The sequence below is a fragment of the Indicator indicator genome, chromosome 11, assembly GCF_027791375.1.
Source record: "Indicator indicator isolate 239-I01 chromosome 11, UM_Iind_1.1, whole genome shotgun sequence".
In the NCBI taxonomy this organism is placed as follows: Eukaryota; Metazoa; Chordata; class Aves; order Piciformes; family Indicatoridae; genus Indicator; species Indicator indicator.
The window spans coordinates 34,360,028-34,378,882 of record NC_072020.1 but is presented as its reverse complement, the minus strand read 5'-3'; the positions used below and the strand labels follow the sequence as shown (position 1 = coordinate 34,378,882).

General features: G+C 42.8%; 1 protein-coding gene across 1 annotated transcript in view; it reads left to right on the top strand.

Annotated features, from left to right (window-relative positions):
• Window positions 1–4,710: 4,710 nt before the first annotated feature.
• TOP2B (DNA topoisomerase II beta) overlaps window positions 4,711–18,855 on the top strand; it is a 61,203-nt gene continuing 47,058 nt past the window's right edge. The window contains exon 1 of the mRNA XM_054384846.1: window positions 4,711–4,770. Coding sequence (XP_054240821.1) covers window positions 4,711–4,770 — 60 coding nt within the window. The remainder of the gene's footprint in view (window positions 4,771–18,855) is intronic.

Below are 18,855 nucleotides of genomic sequence, written 5' to 3'. Positions count from 1 at the left end.
AATTAAAAGAGACTTCAGGACCCCGGGACAATTACTAAAGCGATCAGGAGCTCAAGTTGTGTTCTCCTCCATCCCTCTGACATCAGTGATGGACAAGGAAACATTTAGGAAGAGCCAAGAGGTCAATTCATGGCTCCAGGACTGGTGTCATCGACATGGGTTTGGATTTTATGATCACAGCACATCTTACAGGGCACCAGAGCTGCAAGCAACCATGGGATGCACCTGTCCCAGAGGGGGAAAAGGATTCTAGGACAGGAGTTGGCAGGGCTCATTGATAGGGCTTTAAACTAGATTTGAATGGGGAAAGAGTTGTTAACTCATGCTTGCCTGTGACAAACATTGGGGCAGCTCACCAGAGGCAGAGGGATGGATGCTAGCAAGGGCTCTCAACTTGTTGCCCTGAGGCAAGCCAAGGACAAAGCACTGGGACACCCCAAGGGAATCAAGGGGGATTCACCTCAGAGGGTGCCAGGGCCATTCCAGCTGAAGTGCCTCTGTGCTAATGCACACAGCTTGGGCAACAAACAGAATGAATTAAGGGCACTGTGCTGCTGGAAAGCTATGAAACAGTGGCTGCTACTGACACTTGGTGGGATGATTCCCAGGACTGGAATGCTCTTTGGGAAGGACAGGCAGGGCAGGAGGTCTCACCTCTGTGCCCAGTAAGATCATGGAGCAGATCCTCCTGAAGGCACTGCTGAGACAGAAGAATAATGAAGAGGTGATTTGGTACAGCCAGCACAGCTTCACCAAGGGCAAATCCTGCCTGACAAACCTGGTGGCCTTTTGTGACAAGGTCACAACATTAATAGATGAAGGCCAAGCAACTGACGTCATTTACCTGGACCTGAGCAAAGCCTTCAACAGTGTCCCACACCACATCCTGCTCTCCAAGCTGGTGCAGTCTGGGTTTGATGGATGGAGCATTCAGTGGATAAAGAACTGGCTTGATGGCCACACCCAAAGAGTGACTATCAATGGCTCCATGGCCAAGTGGAGGCCAGTGACAAGTGGAGTCCCTCAGGGATCAATCCTGCGACCAGTCTTGTTCAACATCTTTGTTGGTGACATGGACAGTGGCATTGAGGTACCCTCAGCACCAAGCTGTGTGGTGCAGCAGACATGCTGGAGGGAAGGGATCCATCCAGAAGGGCCTTGACAGGCTGGAGAGGTCAGCCCATGACGACCTCCTGAGGTTCAACAAGACCAAATGCAAGGTCCTGCAGCTGGGTTGGGGCAAGCCCAAGTACCAGTATAGGCTGGGCAGGGACTGGCTTGAGAGCAATCCTGAAGAAAAGGACTTGGGGGTGCTGGTGGATAAAAAGATCAACATGAGCCAGCAGTGAGCACTTGCAGCCCAGAGAGCCAAACAGAGCCTGGGCTGCAGCAAGAGAAGTGTGGCCAGCAGGGCCAGGGAGGTGATTCTTCCTCTGTACTCTGCTCTGGTGAGACCCCACCTGGAGTATTGCATCCAGTTCTGGAGACTCTATTACAAGAAGGGTCTGGTGGTGCTGGGAGGTGTCCAGAGAAGGGCCATGAGGATGAGCAGAGGGCTGGAGCTGCTCTGCTGTGGAGACAGACTGAGAGAGCTGGGATTGTGCAGTCTGGAGAAGAGAAGGCTCCGAGGAGACCTTATTGTGGCCTTCCAATATTTGAAGGGGGTTACAAGCAAGCTGGGGAAGGACTTTTTAGGGTGTCAGGGAGTGATAGGACTGGGGGAAATGGAGCAAAACTAGAAATGGGTAGATTCAGATTGGATGTTAGGAAGAAGTTTTTGAGCATGAGGATGGTGAGACACTGGAACAGGTTGTCCAGGGAGGTGGTGGAAGCCTCATCCTTGGAGGTTTTTAAGGCCAGGCTGGATGTGGTTCTGGGCAACCTAATCTACTGGGAGGTGTCCCTGCCCATGGCAAGGGTGTTGGAACTAGATGATCCTTCCAACCGTGACAATTCTACGATTCTGCGATAAACCAAATATAAACAATAAGTCAGTAACTTGCCATGTAGGTAGACTAGTGTATGACAAGAATTAAAAGAAAAAACAACTTGGACAGAGTAATTTCAAGGAAGACCAAGCAAAATGTCTGCCTTTCCTCCTGTTTATCTCAGCATAACACATAGCCTGAATGTGTCTGACCATGTACATTCAGAGATCACCAACTGCTAAGTAGAAAGAAACTCCCTCTGTGTTTCTCCAGTATTGAATGGACTGTCTTCAAGCTAGACCCCTATCTGCTGCTTGGCTGCTGACTGCAAAAGGCACACTTCCCACAGCCTATTTACTGAACAGCTGCACCTGATGACAACATAGTACACTAATGTTTGTGACTTGTTCTGTTTCTGCTGTATACATTAATGGTTCTCTGTGGCTGCAAAAGTTTGCATGGATGCACTCATACTGTTTGCTCTGGTCCTATCAAAATGCATTGCAGCATTCCTGGTTCATTATATGTGATTCATTTTAACAGATACTACAAAAGATTTGGGAGCTGGAAAAAACCAAACCTGTTCTAATAAGTAATGTCCAAACTGAAGCGCTAGGCAGAGCCTTGCTATCAAAATTATGCTAAATAGGCTATATTTACTAGAAATTCTTCTGATCCTTCCCTTGAGGCATAATTGCACATTACAACTGATTCCTCAAAGGTGGCTGCTCTGTGTCCAATTCCTTTACTTCTTAGGAAAATAATTTTGCACAAGCAAAATTCTTTAAATTACTACCATTCATCTGAAATTATTCTCTTCAGGTACCAATTTGTCTACTAATTCAGATACAGTGCTCCTACTAATTCCTCTGTGATGTTACTTTGGGAGTAATTGAAGGAGTGGAACAGACTGGACTAGGTAGGTCTTCTGTGTCTCACACAGCAAAATGAAAATTAATAATCAAGAAGCTGCATGTTGTGCAGCTTTTAAAAGCTTCTCAAAATTCTATAACCATAATACTGATAGTCCTGTAAGTCCTATTTATGGTGGGAAGAATCTGAGACTGTAAATATTTTTCATGCTTATACCTAAAATAACCTGAATTTTAGGCTTCATACACACATCATTTAGGCCACAGGATGTATTTTTTAAAATGGCAAATATTTTAGCACAGCGCTACACACTGTGTGCGGAACAGGGTGCTCTGTGACCATATGATAAAGCAATATATTACTGACCAGAAGAAGACTCAGCACAGCGACGTTCCAAACCAAGAGCAGCAGAGTGAAGCTCTGTCAGATCTCTGAGCTGAAGAGCTCCTGAGGCTGATTACCACGGTCCAGAAGAGGGCAGTGGTTTATAGACACTCTCTTGCCTGGAGCATCAGGACTTTAATCCTATTGCAACTGCCGCGGGGCGCAGCGGTCGCAGTGGCAGTAGGGATCAGCTATGGAGGTGGTTGCAAGGGAGTAGCTGAGCACCTACCTTGCAGAACGGGGAAAGGGGACAGCCGTGCCCTGTTAACCCCGAGCCTTCCCCGCAAAACACTTCCCTGTGGCCTGGCGGGAAAGCCAGGCTTCCCTTCCCTGTCGGGCCAGAGTGGGAAGGTGGGCCCACAAAGGAGACAGTGGCAGCCCGAGCACCGCCTCGCCACCCCTGCACTCCGACCACGGTCCGGGCATTAAGTCTGCCCTTGCACCGCCCCTTTTCAGCGCCGCGTCGCAGCGCCCCCGCGCGGCTCCCTGTTGCCACGGCTCCCTCCCTGTTGCCACCCGCAGTGACGTATAGCGCGGCCGCTCCGTTCACTCCTCCGATTCGTAGGTGTCCCTCGCAAACCTGCCCGCCTCCGGCGCGTGATTGGCTCGGGGGTTGGGCTGGCCCGGGACGGCGTCGTTTGGAGGCGGCCGCGACGGGGATGCCGGACTGGGGCAGTGCACTTATTGTCTGAGCGTGTGGTCCCAGCGATAGCAGTTTAGGGGGGTGGGAAGGAGGCGGGAAAGAGGCGAGGGAGCGGCACCGGACACCGGCATCGGGACGGGGCGGAAATAGGAGGTGAAGAAGGGCTGGGCCGGCACCGGCTGTCGGCAGGAGGCGCGTGCGTGCGGGGGGCGGGGTCTGCGCGTGCACGGTCTTGCGAGTGCACGCGCGCGGGGAGAGAGGGCGCGGACGCGGAGGAGATTTTATTATTAATCTATTTTCTGGGCCTTTGTGGCTGCGGGGAGTGGGCCTGGGAGTGAGGAAGAGAAGGAGAGGAGGCAAAAGGAAGGGCGGCAGTGCTACGGCGGCGATAGCGGCGGCTGTTGTTGCCGGCGTGAGATAGAGGGACCAGCAGTCCCTTTAAACTAGCGAGAGCCGCAGGCCCAGCCGCGCCCGGCCGCTGCCTCACGGCCTCGAGTTTGAGCGCGGCGGCAGAAGGGCGCTTTGTGCGGGCGGCGCAGCCCCCTAGCTGCCCTTCCTTTCTTGAGTCTCCTTTGCAGGAAGCTTTCCCTTCTCCGCGGGGCTGCGGGCGGCCACGGAATCCGTCGTCGCAACTCGCCCATCCGGGTGGGTTATTTTCCTCGCCGAGCTATAATTCTCAGGATGAGCTAGAAGCTGTTGGGGTGGTTGTGTAAAGGCGGGCAAGGGGCAGCGGGGGCTCCCGGGCCCGCGTGGCGCTTGAGGGTCCGAGGCGAAGCGCGAAGGGCGGGCGCGCCGTGCTGTGCGGCAAGGCTCTGAATCGGTGCCGGCCTTCTCGGGTGGCTCCCTGTGCCCTCGCTTCGTCGGAGGAGAAACGGGAAGAAAATGGCAAAGTCTGGAGGAGGCGGTGGCGGCGGTGGCGGCAGCGGGGGACTGACTTGGGTGGTAAGTTGTGAGTTGTGCGTTTTGTTTGTTTATTGTTTTTTCTTTTTTATTCCTTGTGTGAAGAATGCGGGTTGGCTTTTAAACGAGGAAGAAACTTGACGGCTGCAGTGAAAGGGGAAGCGCTGTATTGCCGCTCGGTGAAGGGGTCACGGGCGCGGGGTGTAGAGGTAGGGGGAGAAGAAGACAGACTAGGCTTGAGGTTGGGATGGGCTTTACAGGAGGAGAGCTTGCAGCCATGTGGGGGCTCCGGGGGGTCCTCAGGGTGCTCGGTCCTGCAGTGAGAAGGTCGGTCTGTGAGCAAACAGGTAGGAAACTTCTGCCTTGGATGGGTTAGTAGGGCTTGGTTTGTAGTTGCCGTCCTGCGAATAAGATGTGGTCTGGCTCTTGTCCCTTAAAAGTCCCAGTTACTGCCTTATAATGCTCGGCCATAGTCTTTGCAGGCTACCAAAAGGGGCTTCTTTCCCAACTGTGTGAATAAAACAATACCTGAAGTTTTTAAGTTTCAGAGATGTGTAGTGAGACATTCAGGGGGCTGGAGCTGTGTGCTTGCTATTGTATTTTGGAATTCATTGTTTTCCAAAAGTTGTAACTCTGTAAGAGGGTGAAGCAGAGGGATTTTTACAGCTTTTCCTGGGTTAGTCCAAAGCTGTAACAATTGAAAAGGAGCAGGTCATAACTGACTCTGGAAATGGTAAGTTATTTTGACCTTTCTAAAGGTCTTTGAGAGCATTAGGCCTTGACTTACAGTGCAAAGGGATGCCCTTCTTATGTAATAGTAGTGGATGTTCTCTGATTTCGGTAAGATCTGAGGAAGGAGGAGCGAAGATGACCTGAAGGGGTCTGGTTCAGCCAATCAATAACTTGCTTGCCTTTCAGTGTAGAGTTCAGTAGAGGATAATGTCTTTAAGCAGAAGACAGTATATCTTGATAGATGGTGAGGTAGTTGCATCTTTAATTAGATGCATATGCTTTATGGAGATAGGAACTTCTAAGAAGTCTTATTAAAGAGAATAATACCAAACTCATTCTTCTGTTGTGTTTGTGTCTTTGAGGTATTGAAAAAGAATGGGAATAGCACTATTGGGGTGAAGAAATCCTGTGTGTTCTGATGGTGAAGTCTTTATGTGGCTCTAATTACTGTATTTTATGTTGGTATTTTTGTTGGTTTTTTTTTTTTTTTTAAGCAAACGGCAGCATGAAAAGATATATAAAAAAGTGAGCAAATTTCTGGATGTTCCACTTGAAATGAGACACTTCAGATATGGGAACAACTTAGAGAAGCTAAAATTATTTTTCTTTCCTTCCTGCAATATTATATGAACTTTGTCTACTATGGTCTTTGGATAGATCTTCAAAATTAAGATCTTTACCACATACGTTGGACCAAGTAATTGAAAGTTTGACAGAGCATATAGAAAACTGCAGAATGAAGTGTGGAAATCACTGAAGAGGCGTTTTTACTGAAACATGTTCTTCAGTGTAATGGAGATGAAATTACAGGGAGTCAACAGTTTCCTACAATTGAATGTAATCAAACTTTTCTCTATAGCAGTAAAAATTAAGTTGGAGTAGCTGTAGAGAAATAATTAGATTTTAGTTAAAACTATGTTCACTTTTTTTGTAAAATGGTAGGATGTTGTTTCTTTCTCTCAAATGCATTTTAAATGCTGAAGACAGGACTTCTGAGCAGTTCCTACAGCAAAACCTGTTCAGTGAGCTGCGGAACACTGGCATACAGAAGAGCAATACTGTTGTGGCAGCCAAATGGGTGGAGCAGTGGCTAGTAATTGGCTTAGTGTGCCAGGCTGAAAAAAGTGGTAGTTCATGTGGTGGTTCATAAGTAGATATCATATGCTGGCTTTGAGGATGAGAGGGACAGAGCTAGGGACACTAACAGTTTCAGCCATCTGGTTTTAATTTGCTTCCCATATATCTGCTGGATATGCAACTACTTGCTATTTGCTTGTAAATTGCTTTGAAACTACTTTGATTACTTTTAAGGTTGTTTACTAGTGTGTTGGAACCACTAGGATGCTTATATTCCTAGTGATGTATTTTGTATTGTTAGTGGTCTCTTAAGACCAAGTTAAAAAATTGAAGGGTAACATAAGTCTAGTTGTGAAGATGGGGAAACAGTTAAAACTTAGTTTTCTTTGTTTCAAACTAGGAAATGCTAAATACATAACCTGATGGTCACCTTTTAGTAAAGAGTTCAGTATAGAACTTCAGCTTTGATTGTTATTTAAAAGTCATGCTTGTTCATTGGCTCACCTAACTAGGTAAGATTTACTTACAGTTGTGAAAAACACACTTCATGTGTTAGAGAATTTACCTTAGAGTGCATTTCTTAATGGGAACATCATACAAGCATCAGGTGATACCTACTTTTACTTTTAAAAGCAAGATGAACCAAGAATAAATGGAAGCAAATGATACATCATGTGTGTTTTCTGCTACCTGTTACGGAAATTAAAGAAATATGACTAGCAATGCTTAGCTGGTAAATAGGCATAACTACCAGTGGTGGACACACACAAGAGTACATAAATTGAAAACATTTATTGGGAAAACCAGTTAGTGTTATATAATTGAAAACAAATCAAGATAACAAGTTTGTTTGGTTGATTGGGGTGGTTTTTTGTCTGGATACTGATTTTGATTTTCTTTTTTAAATCAGCTGCTCCCTACTCCAGTTGGTAGAAGGTGGAGTTTTTGACCTACAGATTGTTATTAATTACTTTTGGTGGATAATTTCCAAAGGACACCTGTGTCCCAGTTTGAACTGGTTGCCCTTAAGAAAAGCCACAAAGTTGCAGTCCTCCAGAAGGTACAGAGAGTCCAGGAGGTGTACCAGAACATGTAATATTTGTATTTCCTCCCATACATCCTGCATCTCTATAAATATGGCTGCAAAGAAATATGCAATATAAATATGGCTGAAAGAAAGTCTTTCTCTTTCTTCCTTTTCATCTCCTTGCATGCAGCGAGCTACCTTATCTGGTGTGGGAGGAGGATGGTTCCAGTCTTATCTGTGGCCTTCCAGGCCGAACTAATTTGTACTGTGCCATCTTGGCCTGTTTAGGTTTAATGCCAGGAACCAAGGGAAGGCAGTTTCACGCATAGCCAGCCTGAATCCAGCCTAGCAATGGGGGGGAAAGAGCGAGCCTTGGGGCATATGTTAAACCCCAGGTGGGGGAGAAAAGGAGCAACTGAGGTTTGTGGTTTAGTCTGGTTGGGGGAAGGTTTTTCGGGATTTTCATGTATCCTGTATATGTATTGGGTGTGAAGGATTCATGTATTCTGTATTTTTCTCTATTTTTTGAATACAATTTCTGTATTTCTCTCTAATTCAATGAGAGCCTCTTTATTTTACTTCCTTTACTTCCTTTATTTTAGTGGGAGTAAGAGTATTTCTGTCTGCTCTTTAAACCAAGACAACCTGCAAAAGCATTAAGCTGTAGTAAGAATTAAAAAAGCATGGGTCTCTAAGGAGAGAAATTTTCATTGCTGAAATATAATGACATTTTCTAACACTAGAAAAACTTTTGACAAAAGTAATTTATCATCAGCCTTTGTGTTTAGGGACTACAGAAAATGTTATACTAGTACAGTAACAGGTTTTTTTTTTATTTTTCTCTTAAAAAAAAATCACTGTGCCTTTCATAGTGATGGTGAAGTCATTGCAAGTAACACTGTGAAGTGTGTTGCTTCTGATATGATGATAATGCCCACAAAAGCTGTGGAAGAGTGTTTCAAAGAAGCATCATTTGCTTCTTTCAATGTTTCCAAAGTCTTTCTACTTAACCCTAAGAGTTACATAATAAATGAAAGCTGAGACTCCCGATAATAATTTAAGATTTTAAACGCCCCTTCCATTTTCCTGCCCCTTGTGGAAGGGAAAGGTTTCAGCTCTAGGAAATACTCACTTAAAGTTAATATATGAGTGTTAATGTGACATAAAAAAAAAAAATAGATCTGTGTGCTAATGTAAATAATTCTCTGTAAATAATTCTTGTAATTACTGTTTATTATCACTTTAATAGCCTCAAAATCTGGAGTAGGTGGTTGAAATTCCTACCTCTAAATCCTTTAGACCTCTTTAGTTGCCTCTCTGGACCTGGATTAAAGCTCAGAATTAGTTTTCTCCTCTTTCCATTTTTTTTTGTCAAGCCTTCTGTTTCTTCAACTGGCTGAAGTTAGGCCTACAAGAGAGTTGTTACATGTTAGGTACTGTCTTTGCTATGTTGTGTCTGTAGTGGGGAGAGACAGTGTTACCTTATTGCCAAGTCTTCTTGTAGCGCTTCTTTCTTGTTTTTTGTAACCATCTATCTTTTCTTTTGCTGTTATATTGACTGAAGAACTGGGGGGGGGGGGTTGTAATGAATTTTGTAGACTTTGAGTTATGTAGTACATCAACAGCTGGGAAGCAGTTTCTGCTGAATTTCTGATTCTGGTGCCCTTAAGGAAGCAGTGTGTTGCAAAGAGATGTGATGACTCCTGACTATTTTAGTACTAGAGGGAAATGTCTGTGGCTAAATTGGGTGAGTTAGACACAACAGCTCTGAAGAGGGATGTGTTAGATGTTATGGCTTGCTTGCCAAATGAAAGTTGTTGCCTCTTATCCTCCACACCACCATCCAGTGAAATACGTTTGTTGTCTTACTGCATCCAGTCTTTGTGTTGGAGGGTTGAGTAGTTCAGGCTCAAAGAAGAAGTAAAGATTATACTAGGTAGAGGTTTGGTGGTGGAACAAAATTGGGGCTAATTCTTTGACAGCAATTGAGTCATTCTTGCAGCTTAATAACGTGTCTTCATCCCCAGTATTCTGAGCTGGGGGGAAAGCTTGTTCTGGTGTAGGTGTGTCTTCTGTTAAAAAAAAAAAAAAACGTTTCTTTGCCATTTTCTTCATGTAGTTCGGTAATGAGTATTCAAAAGGTGGATGTGAAAAGCAGGAAAAGATCTGACCTGCCTCAGTAAGTGAGGATCACATCTCTAGTTTTGAAACTTCGGTGTGTTTTGAAGTGCATGATGTTAAACTTTTTATGTGAGAACAGCTCATCTAGCTTCATTTAATAAAACTATTCTAAAATGCTGTCTGCCTCTTAATGCAATTCCATTTTACATGTAAATACAGTTTGCCACTGAAAGTAAGATAGTGCTTTTAATTACTTTGTTAAAATGATCAATCTGTATTTGTTACATCTAAGCAAGTCTAATTTGTTTTTTTGTTTTTCAGCAAGAAAAAAGGGCATTAGCAAAGCTAGTGTAAAGGCTGCCTGAGTTAACACGTGTTTGAAAAGGTCAATTCTAAACATCCGATTTATATTTTCCTTTGTTGGATACAGTTTAAAAAGTTACCGTAAAGGAAAAAAAGGTATAAAAGAAGATTGAATTGCTTAATCTACCATGTATATTTTCACCTGATTTATAAGGTAAAATAGCAATTAAGTTGTAAAGCAGTCCTCCTTGCATGGAAGCTCCGTGTCTCGAAAAGGTATTGATTTCTTTTATTTTTTTTTTTAAATGAATAAATGGACCTGGTTAGAGTGAAGATTACTGTTCCTTCTTAAAGACATCAAACGGTTGTGAGAAGGTATTTTAAAAACTCTACAAGTGTCTGCCTTGGTGAGGTGCCAAAAAACCACACCAACTTTCTTAATCTGTGAAGTAATCTTCAAGGAGAGGGAAAGAGCAATATTTTTTTCTCATGACAAAAATCACCAAAGCTGTAAGATAATACTGAAAAGTTATTTTCTCATAAATAAAAGAAGCCAAGATAAAGTAGGGTAAAAGAAACAACCACAAACCAAACAAAACCGCTTGCAACCAGATAGCTTGATATGTAATGTTCCTATAAAAGCAGTTACAATTCTGGTGTTCCTTAAGCAAAGCATCTTTACCTCTGAGAAACTGGTAGTGTGAGCTTCACGGGAGTTGCTGAAAAGCAGCTGACCAGCCTCTGGTAGGTCTAGGGTATTTTGACTTCAGGGAAGCTAATATAGCTGTGTATGAATGTTTCAGTCTTGTGTTTATTCCCTTGCTAGTTATCTATCATGATATAAAGATACAGGAATGGCAAGGTGCCTGGAGAAAAATGACACCATTTTAGACCAGCTGATACAGAAAAAAGTTTTAGTGCATGCAGTCATTCAGTCTGTTGCCTTCCTTTATCGCTACAGAGCTGTACCTTGACTGAGGTCTTGTTGTGTTTATTTTTGTGGTTGTTTTTTTTTTTTGTCATACACAATTTAGTTGTCCTAATTTAAAAGTCTTTTCCACCACTTTTGTATTATAGTATTGTCATGGAAACTTTGTATCACAACCTTTGAGATAAATGGAGGCAAGTTAAAATGGAACAGTTAAAATAAAGCAGTTACTCTGTCATAAGCATGTGTAAGTGCGTAAGGAATCAACTGGGAGGGAAGTTTGTGGTGGAGAGAAATGGGGAGAAGTGCTCCACATACTCGAGAGAAGGCAAACCTGAAGTTGTATCATGTTAACCCATAGTAATTATGTTACTATTGCTTTTCTGTTGAAAATTCTGGGGATCAGTACTATTTGTTGTATTGTAGTCCTTTCTAGGGCACCATGTTGAAGTACAAAACCTGAAGGGTCAGAGTCAAGGTGTTTTAGTATTTCAGTGCAAGGTAGACATGCAAATAACTGTCATGGTAGGGCCATGACATGGCCCAGTACAAACCCAGTACAAAGGCCTTAAGATGTCTAGACAGGGTTCCTTTCTCTCCCCTCCTTCCTGCAGGAAAACAGGGCAATACAGGAAAAAGAACAAAGGGGACAGGACTCCTGTCTGTCTGGTAAACAAGAGGTTTATCTGAGGTGAGAGCTCGTAAGCTGACCACTGCTCCCCCACATACAAGGTCCTTGCTTCTGCCTTTTATGGTTATAGCCTGGCAGAACGCCCTTTCCATTGGGCAGCTACACGTTAGCTTCAGTGCCCCACTGTACCAATCAATCTGGCATTCTGTATATATACAAGTGACTTGGTAGTCACCCTTGCTTTAAGCCTTGCCTTGCTTCAAGCCTACTTGGACCCATCTCGTAGAAGCTGGCTTGAGTTGCCCTGCCCTGCCTCAAATGCCTGGTCTAGAGCCTGGGATAAAGCCATGAGCCATACACATGCAAGTCGGAGAAGCCACAAGCCTAGAAGCCAGATCCACCTATCCTGCTTCCCCTTGCCACCAGAATCATGTCGTGCCTCAGTTTACCCAGAAACTAAGCAAGCGCCCATCCTGAAGAGTGTCGTTAACTGCCAGCCATCCGCTGAAGCCACATCAGCCTGGCACCACGCAGTAAACTCTCCTTGCTGGCAATCTGCCATGGTAGCCCCCTGGAAGAGCGCCGCAAAGCTAACACAGCGGCAGCAGCATCCCCCCATGTGGGTAAAACCAGCTGTGAGTAATTAATTCATTGTCCTTTGGGTTTAAAGCTTCTTATTGAGCCTCCCCCTGCTGTAATCGAGTGATGTCTGCTCTCCGGGCCTTTCCAAGTTGTTGCCTCCTAATTTGCGTAGAATAGTTTATATTTGCCCTAAAACTGCTTATTCCCATTGTAAATATACCTTCCAACCATACACGAACCTTATTCAACGAGTTTTGGCATATTTATATTAATAAAGGGTTAGTATTTTTTTTAATACCCATTTGCCATATTGTTTATTATTGTTGTAAGGGTAATTAATAAATAACATTTCCCCCCTCAACCATAAAAATAACATAAAGATGTATCAATCCTAATACACTGAAAGCTGTTATATTCATGAGAGTTCAAAAATTTGTGTTGTGCAATGGAGAATTGCTTCCTAATGAAGAGTGTGCAGTTGGTTAAGTAACACACACAAAGTATTTGGGCTCTCCTCTTAATAATGCAGAAGCTGACTAGAAAAGTAGAATAAAATCTTCATGTGTGGGCTCAGACACTACTACCAGTGTATCACAACTTGACTCCTATTCCATGTTATTATGCCAGTTAACAGGAGCTGAAAAACTAGCCTGTTTGATTTGCTCACACTATCTTTTACTGTCTTGAATGTTGTCTTATTCATGCATGAAGCTTTTTCTAGTTATTTTCTACAATTTGTTTATTAATCTGTAGATAGTTCAACAGAGTGAAAATACCTTATGTTATGGTATTGGCTCAGCTGGCTGTAGAATCTGGAAGGAAGGATAACATTAGGCATGAGATACCTGTCATACAACCTGAATGGGTTTTAAGAATTTTGTTCCATCAGAGGATCTATCAGGTTGTGTTGTTCCCCTTCAAAGTAATATTTGCAATTGGGAAATGTAAATGTGCTGAGCATATAGAATGCTTTCGTAGCACTCAAACTGGTGGTAAAGCAATCATTTAAAAGGGCAAGGATATGGGAAACACTTGAGTTATAAAGAGGTGCTGCCAGATGTCTGTACTGTTCTTATGTTAGTACTGTCATGTTTTGGGTTACATCCTGACATGTGCTTGTCTTGGAGCCCCAGTGCTCTTACCCAAACTATTTGACAAAAATAATGCTTTTTTTTCCCCAATGCCCCAATAAGGACTTGCACTGACACAGCTTCAGAAAGTTAAAACAATTAATAGACTTAATTTAGTAAAGGGACAGATACAATGTTGTGGTGGTTTGGCCCTGGCCTGGAGGCCAGATGCCCACCAAAGCCGCTCTATCACTCCCCCTCTTAAATAGACAGGGGGAGATGGGAGGAAGAAGAAAAAGAAATTGACCAAAGCTGATAATAAGATAGAAGCGAATTTAATAACAATACTACGCAAAAGCAATAGACCGTGCGGAAGCAAGAGAGAGATGTTAGTCTCTACTTCCCATTAGCAGGACGATGGTCGGTCTCGGGAAGCAGGGCTCTCTAAGCTTGGTAGTTGCTTGGGAGGATAGACGCCATGGACCAATCCCCCCACTTCCTTCTTTTACTTCATTCTTATATCTGAGCTGACGTCATATGGCATGGAATACCTCTTTGGCCAGTCCAGGTATGCCAGCTCAGCCATGTCCCCTCCCAAGATCCTGCCCATCCCTCAATGTACTCTTGGGGCAGGGAAACATTGAAAAGACATAGCCTGGGTACTTATTCAACAGTAGCCAAAACACTGCTATGTTATCAACTGCTGCTGCAAAACAGCACTGGAGAATTAACTCCAGCTTGGCCAAACCCAGTACAAACGTATTCAGGATTGAGGGTGATATGTGCACTAACTGGAAGCGATTGATCTCAAGTTAATAAATCCCAGGTAGCATCCAGCAAAGCTGGAGATGCAATCTTTGCAGTAATTCTAATATATAGTAGAAATGTAGCAAAACTTCAGTTGTATGTTGAATGTGCTGTTCTTACCAAGAAGGCATCCTGGTCTTGGATGATGCAACAGGAGCACAGCCTGTTGACCATCCTTGTCTGCTAAATCCAGTCTTACCTGGAGGTGTTCCCTTCATGATTTGGGGTTTTTTTTGTTTGGTTTTTTTTTTTTTTGTTTGTTTGTTTTTTATACTCTAACCTTAGCTGTTCCTGCCTTGGAGGTGACATTTGACATGATTTGGGTGGAGAGAGGAGAAACAGTCATATGTTTAACACATACTCCTTTAACATACTAAGGGATGTCAACTTCAATATTAAAATTGCAGTTAAGGCACTATAGACTTCAAAATCTATTTTGGATCTGCATGGTTTTGTTGGTTTAGCCTTACTTCATTAGTTTTGCCTGAAACAGGGCCATCTTATCATCCCAAAATTCCCTCTTTCAGCTGTTTGGCAGACCAGCTCAGTGGATCTCCATTTCCTGAGGTAACATAAACATCTCTTGGTTGTAAGTGACCTTGGTCCTGGAGCGCACTAAATTAACTTGGTCCCATGGTAAGCTAGGCAGTTATCCCACATCATCCACCCTATGACTGTGGTCACTTAATATGGAATGGTGCTCATACCATATCAAATTTGGGAGTATCCCTTACACTGTGCTTTTCTTCCTCCTTACCCAGATGCATTTCCAATTCTGTCCAATCAGATATTGTATGCACCTGACGTATCAATATTTGGCCTTAGCATAGACTTACTACAATAAAGCACAAACCAAAGTAGTCACAAGGGCAATTATCAATACAGATTGGAATAAACTTTGTAATCAACTTGTTAACAGAGAAACTAAACTATGAAAAGGTTTATTCAACCATCCCACATCCATAGTGTCCCTTAGTTCTCTGGTGCCTTTGGCAACATAGAATCATAGAATTGTTAGGGTTGGAAGGGACATGATGTTCGTTAAGATCCAAGTTACTTTTGGTATTTGAACACAACAAATATCATTAGTTAGACTCAAATATCTATGTAGTCCGCTTATATGTAACAGCAATCAGACATCTGATCATTAAAGAATGATAGTGAATGGAGTTGAATCTGGCTGGTGCCCAGTCACTAGTGGCATTCCCCAGGGTTCAGTACTGGGGCCTGTCCTCTTGGATATCTTTATCAGTGATCTGGATGAGGGGATTGAGTGCGTACTCACTAAGTTTGCAGATGACACCAAGCAGGGTGTCTCTGTAAATCTGCTAGAGGGTAGGGAAGCTTTATAATGGGATTTGGATAGGTGAGACCTATGGGCCAAGGCTAATTGTATGAAGTTCAACAAGACCAAGTGCCAGGTTCTGCTCTTAGTGAGTTATGGACTTGGGGATATGTGGTTGGAAAGCTGCAGCTTTGAGCGGGACCTGGGGATATTGGTTGATAGTTGACTGAACATGACTTAGCAGTGTGCCCAGGTGGCCAAGAAAGTCAGTGGCATCCTGACTTGTATTAGAAACACTGTGGCCCTCAGGAACCAATGTACTCAGTGCCACACCTTGAGTATTGTGTTCAGTTCTGGGCCCCTCACAATAGGAAGGATATGGAGGTGCTGGAGCACATCCAGAGAAGGGCAGTGAGTCTAGTGAAGGGTCTGGAGCACATGACCTATGCAGAACATCTGAGGGAGCTGGGGTTGTTCGGTCTGGAGAGGAGGAGGGTGAGGGGAGACCTTCTCCACTCTACACGTATCTGAAGGATGGTTGGAGTGAGGAGGGGGACAACCTTTTTTTTCCTTGGTGACAAGCAACAGGAGTAGAAGAAGTAGTTACAAGCTGTGCTGGGGATGTTTGGGCTAGATATTAGGAAATACTTCTTCACTGAAAGGGTTTTCAAACATTAGAAGGATCTGCCCAGGGCAGTGGTGGAGTCACCATTTCTGGAGGAGAGGTGGCATGTAGACCTGGTTTAGTGTTGACCCTTCACTACCAGGTCAAAGGCTAGACTGATGATTTTTGAGGTCTCTTCCAACCAGATGTATTCTGTGATCTGCATCATCGAGTCAGTATTGTAGTTCCATATGCAGTATCACCTGTAGTGGCACATTCAGTTCTTGCAACACAAGGCCAGAAAGCAGGGGTGAAAAGTTTCTTTTCTCCAAAGAGGAATAAAAGTCAGTGGTCCCAATATGTATAGATGTTGTTGACCTGCCAGAAGATTGCTGGTCCAGGTGCCATCACTAGTGACCCATATGGTGTGTCTCATAGAGGTATATCAGCTTCAGAACATACTATATCACACTGGGTGGTGTTATTAGTTAAATGAGACCAGGTATCATTAAGACGGCATAATTGTGACAGACATGTCCTATCCTAACAGCTTGTGCAGCTGGACCTATTCTTTTTATCTCCTTTTCAGTGGTATTGCATGTGTATCCTTTGGTACAAGTACCTCTATTTTTCAATTTCTTGGCTAGTGGAGGCTTGCATATGAGTAGTCTGATGGAAGAACGAAGGAGATTTGGTCATTCAGTTGTTCCAAGGATCACAGTTCTAAGAATTTGTAGGGAAACTGTCTTAATTTGTCTTAAATTTTAACACAAATTTCTTTTCCACAAGAATCAGGGTCTTTTCCTTCTTGTTTTTTAATTTTAGCTGGAAAAACAAATTCTTAAAAGATAAATGAGATACCAAAGAATCCATATAAGATACTTGGTAAATAATATCCAAATTTGAAATTGGAATACAGCTTATCCATGGATACACAACTGAAAAATGAAGGACCTTAAAAAAATAGTCAAATTTGGTTAAATTGCCATCATGCACGGGCACTTGCTTTTAAAGAAGACAGTAAAGATCAGGATTTGAATATACCGTTGATTGTATCCCAACCTCTGCCAAGTAAAGCAGAACTGTTGCTATGCTAACTTACATTAATTCACTTACACTTACATTTTTATATATAATTTTTTGGTCAGAAATAATTACAGTGAATGTACATATTTACACAAGAGTGGTATTCTGCACTTTTCAAAAATTTTGTGGAAAAAGCAAATCCATAAATTTTCACTTAAATCTAGTGTGCTACTATAATGTGTATTAATAATCATAAAATAAGAATGGTGGTGCTTTTATTTAGCTGTTTAATAGGAAGATGAAGCAATGTAATTCTAAGAATGTAATTTCATGGTGCAACTAAGCAATCTAACGGTATCTGCTAAAAAGCATGGGATTTTTAACCTTACCCTCCTAGCTGTATGTTCCTACTCTTTTCATTGCACCATTACTTGTCTGGTTCTCTAGCAGGCTTGTTCAGAAAAATAAGCCAGTGGACAACTGATGGCACTTAGTTGATGGGAAAATCGGGGGAAGGCTCCATTTGCTCCTTGAACTGTCTTATTGTGGAGTCAGTTTGATTCCACTATATGGAGCATAGAATCGGGAAGGAGGAAAGAAAGATGGAGTTTTTCCCTTTTGGCAGTAGTTGACCACTCTGTTTTTTTGTAACAGGGAAGTCTGACCATCCTCAAGCTATTCTGTAACTGAATCATCGTAACAAAGCTATGTAATGTGATGCTTTCAGAGTTCAGAGCAAATTGTCCAAATCAGGAGATAAAAAATGTAGGAATTTTAAATGGACAAACATGTTAGTCTCACTGGAGTGAGATGAGCTCTGGAGGAGATCACTGGGAATTCCTTTCAATGGTCAGTTTTGGGGCAATACGATAAAGAGATTCATTTCATGCCACTAATGGTATGCATTGGTCTATGGAAATTTGATGTGGTAACAGGGAACTGTTAACTTCTGTGTGTTTTCATCCTGGCAGGAGAGCCAAATCATTTGCTAAACACAGTAGGAGACTGGTTTATCTCAAAACTCCCCCCGGTTATGTTTTCATAGTGGGGAAATATTCTTAGAATGAGTTTTCTCTGGGAAAATTACAGAATGTTTAGGTAATAATGTATTAATTGTCTATTTCTTTAAAGGCAAGAAGGGGTTATTATAACCCATTATATAACAACACACTACTGTTAAGTGCATGTTATCCATAGAATTACCTGGTAATTACCATATTGCACCTATAAACCTTATTGAGATGTTGCTTATTTTCCTCAGAAGGTGTAGTTTTATTTTGAACTCTAAGTGGTAGAAAATCTACCACATCCCTACATTTCATTTCTTACTTAACATCACTAGGTTTTACAGCTCGATTACTCTCAAAATTTGCTGTCTTATCCCACTCAATGTGCTTATCCTGCACTTTAAGGGAATGTAGGACACGTGGCATGTGCTTTTCTTAATTATTCCATCTGAGGGCTACATTTGCCTTTCAGAACCACCATTGCATAAGTGTTTTTAGGAGGCTAAAGCAGAAAAGCCAAAACAAAGGTAACTTTTGTTCACATACTGCTGCCTCTTCCATGTTCATTTATGCTTGATTGCCAGTGTAGAAAATGAACCTTTTTTTGCTGCTTAATATAGGTAGACTAAAGAAGAACAGATGCAGTTTTTTGTTTGGTTGGGTTTTGGCTGTTTGGTTTTTCTTGTGTGTGTGTGGTTTGTGTTTTGTTGTTGTTGTAGGTTGTGGTTTTGTTTTGTTGTGTGTGTGTTGTTTTGGTTGTGTGTGTTTGATTTTTTCATTGTTTTTTGTTGTTTTTTTTAGAGACAGTTTGCAGTGTGGAGGAAATGACAGTGCCCAATACAGGATTAAGTCTGTGTAAGTAGGGAGACACATTCATGTTTTTCAGGATTCTCAACTTCTTGCAACAGTGTGAAGTTCTGCTACTTA